This window comes from Danio rerio, chromosome 25 (assembly GCF_049306965.1).
Source record: "Danio rerio strain Tuebingen ecotype United States chromosome 25, GRCz12tu, whole genome shotgun sequence".
Lineage (NCBI taxonomy): Eukaryota > Metazoa > Chordata > Actinopteri > Cypriniformes > Danionidae > Danio > Danio rerio.
In genome coordinates this window covers 40210001-40217500 of record NC_133200.1, presented here as the reverse complement: position 1 = coordinate 40217500, position 7500 = coordinate 40210001, and the positions used below count along the sequence as shown (strand labels likewise).

Genomic DNA, 7500 nt, shown 5'->3' with positions numbered 1-7500 from the left:
CACTTATACAGACACACTCTCAGTCTCTCTCACTCTCTCACACACACACACACACACACACACACACACACACACACACACACACACACACACACACACACACACACACACACACACACACACACACACACACACACACACACACACACACAGAGTCTCTCACTTATACAGACACACTCTCACAGTCTCTCTCACTCACTCACACACACACACACACTTTGACACACTCGGGCTCTGTCTTGATCAGAGCTATGCCTATGAGAGACTCTTACACACTCGTGCACTGGGCATACCCTGCAGGAGAAACAATAGTTGGACAGAATGAAAGTAAAGGGCACAGACATCGGTCACTGAGGGGTGCGTGACCTCTGACCTCTCACTCACCTCTGACCTCTGCCTCTGCTCCTTCTCAACCGCAATCGCTCTGGCGAGAAACACACGCACAGTCAAACACACTCCGCACGTCTGGACACCAAGCTGACCGAACATACACATCTGCATGCAGGAGGCCCTGACCGCTCTCTGATGGGGGGTGTGTGTGTGTGTGTGTGTGTGTGTGTGTGTGCACTACATCTCCAATATAACATCAGGCTGATAAGAGCAGTAATGAACACTCGTCTGTGAAGCAGCCATCAAGACTCTTGTCTGTTACACACTCCGCATGTGCAGTAAACACACTGGACGGGCATGAGGGACACACAGGGCTAGTGTGCAGATTGCGAGTAGGCATCACAGCAGCCCAGACACCTCCAGGTGAGATGGATCACACCACAGGTAGGCTGGGTTTAGGTGGTGTAGGTGGAGCAGACCGTGAGGTTGGGTTTAGGGTCGGGGTAGGTGTGGACATTCATACAGGCTTCGACCTCCGTCTATACCATTCTCACAGATTCCCCAATCAGAGGAGCACAGCCGGACCTCCACAGAGGAACAGCAGACACACAAACCCAAAACAGCTCGAGTCCAGGCCCGAATCAAGCCCGCCTACAGAAGATCCTGGAGGTGTGCTGGAGTCTGCAGGGCCGGAGACCCCAGATCCACATTACCACAAGGCATTAGCAGGAAACGAGGGACTGACCCTGCTCAGACACACAGCTGGAGTCTGGAGGGAGAGGGAGGAGAGGATACCATGATGCTGTGGATGGGAAGATTGCTCCAACATCAAGGAACAGGAGGAAATACACCCGGCACCGACCCTCTCGATGGTCTCGCAATGCTCCTTCAGGCTGAAGCCAGCTGGGTTCTGTGGGGTTTAACCCAGCAGCAGACACCTGCATTTGACAGGCCTGACTCCAGGGTGATGCCCCGGCTGCACAACACCAGGTGGTGTCACGGTTCAACGGATCATTTACATGTAGCGGTACAGTTCTGTATAGTGTAGTGTAGTACAGCACACTTTGGTACAGGTCTCCCTGATCAGGCTTGTATTTCCAGTAGCACCCTTACTAGGCAGGTGTGGTGTACCCTGGAAGGCCCAGCAGTGGAGGACACAACAGATGCTCCCTTCTTCTGACAGTCAGACACATGCAGTGTCAGGACATCTTCAAGCCGCATGTCATTACTGTATTATTAAACGGTCTAGTTCCACCCTGTACTATTGTACTGTTGGGCGAGGTATCCTAAGGAAAAGGCCCCAAAAAGTGGAACAGTATGGTTCTCCATTGTGGTACCATTCACAACCTCTGACAGCAGAACTTGACAAATGAGCACTGAAGCGAACGCTGTGAACACGAGCCACACAGGTCAGGTGTGATCAGCTCTGAGCGAGCCGCATGTGCTTCTGCATTACTGAAGTGTTCATCTGGGAATCAGCAAAGCTCAGTGGATCCACACAGAAGAGAAGCTGAAGCTCATCTGCTGATCCCACTGGTGCTCCTGTGTGACCTGGGTAAACCTGCTGCTGAAGAGCTTCTGAATCAGCGGATCAGGCCTTCAGACGGACTGCAGGACTGTGTTGGAGCGGATGGAGATGAACTCTGCAGGAGAAACACTGCTGTGATGACACAGGCAAACTGAGGAAGATCCAGCAAACCAGCAGATCTCCATCAGACACAGCAGACAGAAGGCACTGCACCCTCCACACTCCTGAACCCCACATCAGGGCTAAAGCAGTTCGTTTCAGAACCCCGGACTGGGTGTAGAAGAGTCTGATTGGGGTTTGTGGACTGCATAAAGAACGGAGCTGCAGGAGGAGAACAGCCCACAGGAAAGCACAGCGGGCTTGGCTAAAGGCTCCTCAAGACTCTCAGAGGAACATATCCTCCCTCTGATGAACACCGCTGGAGGACAGCAGGGGCACTCTCCATTCCTGCAGTGGTCCTGTGGTATCAGCCGCTCTTCAGGAGCTGGAGACTCATCAGAATGAAGAGATAAACAGGAGCGTCTCTGATGAACAGCAGATCTCTGGGCTCAGACTGGCCACACTTCATCTCCGCAGTGTCTGCAGGATGCCTTGGAGCATAAGCTGGAGCACCTAGAGCAGGGGTCACCAATCCTGGTCCTGGAGGGCCGGTGACCCTGCAGGGTTTAGCTCCAACTTGCCTCAACACACCTGCCTGGATGTTTCAAGTATACCTAGTAAGAGCTTGATCAGCTTGTTCAGGTGTTTGATTAGGGTTGGAACTAAAATCTGCAGGACACCGGCCCTCCAGAAACAAGTTTGGTGACCCCTGACCTAAAGCTTAGAGCTCAACTCCACTGAACACCTCTGGCAGAGCTGAACACACTGACCCACACTGATGGAGCTCCAGAGGAACTGCAGAGGAGAAACTGACCAATTATAACTGCAGCACGCTTAGAGAATCTCAAACATCCGAGGCTGCACTTACTGCTCAGCATTTATTGGCTGACAGAGACGCATCTATTGGAGACGCATGAACGTCAGGCTCAGCTTCTGCTGGCAATGAAGACATTGAATGCCCTCCGCTGGGCATCACACACCTCTATCTTTCACCTGTGGAGCTCTTTTATTAAAGACAAAGGGACAAGCGTGTGTGTTCTGGAGCCCAGTCCAACAGGTGACCTCAGAGAACATTACCTGAACATATGGAGTATGGAACAGAGCGAGAGTCTTAATCTGACAGAAAACGGCACACAGATCTACACCCCTACAGATCATCATCTCATCTGCTGACACTGACGCAGTTTAGCTGGATGTATGTAGAAGCTCATGAACTTACATTTTCCAGATGGCCAGACAGGTCGGGAAGCTACTGCACAACATTCTGCTCTGCAATTTAAAATGTTCAACATTTCCATCCTGCCATTCCTGCTGCAGCAACCTACACAACGACAGTTAGCACTAAACTGGAGAACATCACAGAGCCGTGAGAAGCGGCGACTTCTGCCCTCTGACACCGACTAGAGGAGCCTTCACACATTAAACGGCGTACAGAGGAACAGAGACATGACATATGGTAAATCAGACACAAGGACACCAATATGACTCCATCTAGAACCCACAGAATAACCCAGGCGAGTGTTTACCTGATGGCCAGCTCAGTGTTGGTGGGCATGATGTGCTGGAGTTTCTCCAGGATCAGGGAATGCTGGGTCTTCGGGAAGCAGCCCAGATAGAAGGAAACCACCTGAAAGGCACAGAATACAAACACACTACACCTGCAGTGTCAGGCAGAACAGAGAGCTGGTCTGGAAAACACACCTGGTTGTGGAAGCTGAAGCTGCTCCAATACTGTGCAGAGCTGAAGGGCACCAGGAGCCGGACGGGCACCGTCTGCAGACAGCGGAGAACCAGAGAACTGAACATCTTCAGCTCACGGGCACTCGGCTGTGGCGAACACAGCTGCTGCCAGCTGAAGGACAGGTAGCTGAGGAGGAACACAGAGCAGGGTTACTGCAGTAAGAGAAACAGAGCAGGGTTAAATCTGCTGCTTTACAGTGCATGACTGGAGCGACTCTCCATGTGCCAAAGGCCAGTCTTTGTGTGTGAGAGGCCTGGCTCCAGCGGGATGCCCCGGCTGCACAATACCAGGTGGTGTCATGGTCCACGGACTCTTAAGGGGTTTTAGAACCTCATCTAGTCTGACCTGCCACCTAGCATAACTTTACTTTGGGAGACCCTACATAGGGCCATTTACCCCCTGGCACCATCGCTCCTAGAATAACTCAAACCCTTCACAACAAGGTGTCGGTTCATGGTGAGAAGGTGCATGTTGGACTCCAGCAGGGCTGACCTGTGTCAACCTGTGTTCTGTTCATTATTTCAGGGACAGAGTTTATAGGCACAGCCTAGGACAGGAGGGGTTCTGGTTCGGTGTCTACAGGATCTCATCTTGGCTATTTGCAGATGATGTTGTCTTCATCAGACCTGGAGCTTCAGCGTGCACTGGGGAGGTTTACTGCAGAGCGTGACGCGGCAGGGATGAATCTGAGGCTGTGGTGCTCCACTGGGATAGGATGTCCAGCCATCTCCAGCTAGAGGACATCCTTACCCCAGGTGGAGGAGTTCAGGTGTCTCTGGGTGTAGATCAGGATTAAGGGAAGGATGGCAAGCGAGATCAACAGATGGATGCGTGCAGCAGTGATGCGGTCAGTGTACTGGTCTGATGAGCAGAAAGGTAAAGCTCTTGATGTACTGGTCTCTACGCTCTCCCCTGTGGTCATGAGCTCTGGGTCATCACTGACAGGATGAGATCTCAGATACTGAAATGAGTTTAGGGTCACAGGAGAGGGCCTCAGAGTAGAGCCGCTGATCCTCCTCATGCAGAGCAGCAGCTGAGGGTCTCGAGCTCTGATTCAGATGACGCCTGACTAGGCCAGTGTTCTGGGTTTGTCCATTGGGAGCATGCATCTCTGCTCGCCTGTGAGTCTGGGGTTGTGCGGAGAATGCTGCTCCGCTACCGGCTCCAGATAAGCAGAAGATGCTCAGCTTCATGGGTGTGTGTTCTGAGACAGAGCGCCCTCTAGCATTCAGACGGAGACTCACTGCTGATCTCAGAACTGTATGATGTGCAAGACACTCACAGCTTTGCTGAACCATGCTTGTGATTTGATTTATCAGCTAACCCTACAGAATATACCCATCTAAACATCGCTAACAGTAAACTGCTGACCAGGCATTTCTAAATGAGTTCCTCCTCGAAGTGAAAGTAAACAGAGCTTGTGTACATCAGGTCTGTATTTATTTATTAAGCTGAGCAGCACTTACTCCAGCCAGAGTGTGTGAATGAGCTCCAGCTGCGTCACCGCTCCCAACGCCTTCTCAAACGCATCCACAGCCTCTCGAGCACCGCCGTACACCACCTGCCAGAAGCTGAGGACACACACACACACACACACACACACACACACAGCGTTAGCAGAAACAGGCTTACAGAAACCGAACATGCACGTACAGACACACACACACGCGCACCAGTGCAGCAGATGCAGGTAGGGCAGCTGGTCTTTGAGCTCCTCCAGCAGATCCTCCTTCAGGATGGGCGCTCTCAGATCGGTCGGGACTCCCAGAATGTGCCTGAAACCACAAACGTCACCTATTCCAGATCATCAAACATTTACACATGCTCTAATACATAAGCTGAAGACGCCAGAGTTATTTAATATTATTATCCTCGACATCCTCGAGTGATTCTAAAGCTTCTTAAACTAGAAAATAACTCCGATTGCGGCTCTGGTCCCGCAGCAGAACCAAACTGAGCTTGTGTTAGCTGAGGCAGAGTTCACCCATAAATGATCATCGACTGACCTCAAGCGCTTTTAAACCGTTCCGAGACTATTAAACATGTGAATGCTGAAGCGTCTGTGGAGAGATTACCGCAGTACATCCAGAGGCCTGATCTGCTCCGGCACAGACTGGCAGAGGGAGCGCATGAAGCGGCCAAACAGATCCTCCAGAACACTGAGCTTCCCCTGCGCACAACACACACACACACAGATGAAGAGCGCACACACATATAGACACACACATAAATGTAAAGCTCGCACACACACCTGCGTCTGCAGACATTTGCTGAGCTGGTAGAACAGGTGTGCGCTGGTGCTGTTCTGCGAGTGTGTGTTCATCCACAGCTCAGCGGCTCGGTCCGGCTGCAGCGCCGCAGTGACCTCCAGCAGGGGGCAGTAGAGGGGACACACCTCTAGCAGACGCTCACACTGCGCTAATGCCTCGTCATGCCTGCAACGCAGAGCTCAGGTTAGCACACACACACACACGCACGCACGCACGCACGCACGCATGCACACACAGCAGAGTCAGCGTACCTGTGCAGGTGCTGGAGCAGGTGAATGAGGTTTGAATGGAGAGGAAAGCAGGCCTGAATCTGCTCAGCGGAGGACAAACCCTCGTCTGTACAGCGGCCCAGCGCATCTACACACACGTACAAGAACACACACCATCAACAGAGCGTCTGGAACATTCACTGCAAGTGAACCCTGAAGAACACACACACCCACAAGTTCGCTCTCTCACACACACACACACACACACACACACACACACACACACACTGCTGTACCTGTAAACAGCTGGATGAGCTGCTCCGCAGGTGTGTTTGTGTCCTGCGCGGGCCTCCAGGGGATGAGGAACGACTCTGTGCTGACAATGCGGGACGGGTTGGAGTCTGCGGGGTCGAACAGAGACGAGGGCAGACGCTGGAGCTCCAGCAGGTGGATGAAGGAGAGCCAGAGCAGAGCGCGGTGCGGGACAGTCAGTCGAGACGCAGCGCTGGAGTTTAGAGCGATCTACACACACACACACACACACACACACACACACACACACACACACACACACACACACACACACACACACAGTGTTATGACACCCATCGCTTATTTAAACGTGTTTCCCTTTATATTTTGATTTCCCGGTGCATTGTGGGACGGGCAGTGGTGGAAGATCAGGATCATGACGACCTGACCTCCAGGCACAGAAACTGGCCCTTATTCGGGGAGTGTCCCCTCACTAGGGCCTCAAGCCTGAGCTGGGGCAGGAAGTTGAGCAGTACTGACTGGAGATCATTGGGCTCACCTCCACGCACAGGCTGGGCTCTGGAGCTCAGCTTCTGGAGAAGGGCTGGACTCTCCTCTACATTGGAGACACCCTAGGCCAGAGGACGATGATAGAGTCTGTGGTTGTTTCATCTGCTCTCTGACCATAGGCTGGTGTGGGCTTACAGATCCCCAGCTCAGCTCCATGTGCTGGAATTTTTCCTGGTGAGCAAGAAGGTCACCTCCGGGTCAAGACTGTTCTCTCACCGCAGTTTGTGCCGACAGGCCAAACACCAATGCAGAGTTCCTGCACGCCTGGAGTGCTTGAGAGGGTGCTGGGAGGGACTCTGTTGTTCTACTGGGCGATTCAACACCCACATAGGTAACAGTGATACCTGAAGAGGCATGATTGGGAGGAACAGCCTTCCTGATCTGAACCCGAGTGGTGTTCTGTTGTTGGACTTCTGTGCTAGTCACAGTTTATCCATAACGGACACCATGTTAAAGCATGAGGCAGTCCATCAGTGCACATGGCACCAGGACACCCTAGGC

At 52.4% G+C, this 7500-nt stretch overlaps 1 protein-coding gene across 1 annotated transcript in view; it reads right to left on the bottom strand.

The window, feature by feature from the left end:
• The window catches only part of zfc3h1 (zinc finger C3H1-type containing), a 27449-nt gene that overhangs the window by 1921 nt on the left and 18028 nt on the right, over positions 1-7500 (bottom strand). Inside the window, exons 24-33 of the mRNA XM_073943452.1 lie at positions 6474-6699; positions 6220-6325; positions 5950-6133; positions 5774-5868; positions 5372-5473; positions 5165-5269; positions 3659-3824; positions 3484-3584; positions 3177-3278; positions 385-424 (exon numbers count right to left, since the gene is read on the bottom strand). Of these exons, the coding sequence (XP_073799553.1) occupies positions 385-424; positions 3177-3278; positions 3484-3584; positions 3659-3824; positions 5165-5269; positions 5372-5473; positions 5774-5868; positions 5950-6133; positions 6220-6325; positions 6474-6699 (1227 nt within the window). The remainder of the gene's footprint in view (positions 1-384; positions 425-3176; positions 3279-3483; positions 3585-3658; positions 3825-5164; positions 5270-5371; positions 5474-5773; positions 5869-5949; positions 6134-6219; positions 6326-6473; positions 6700-7500) is intronic.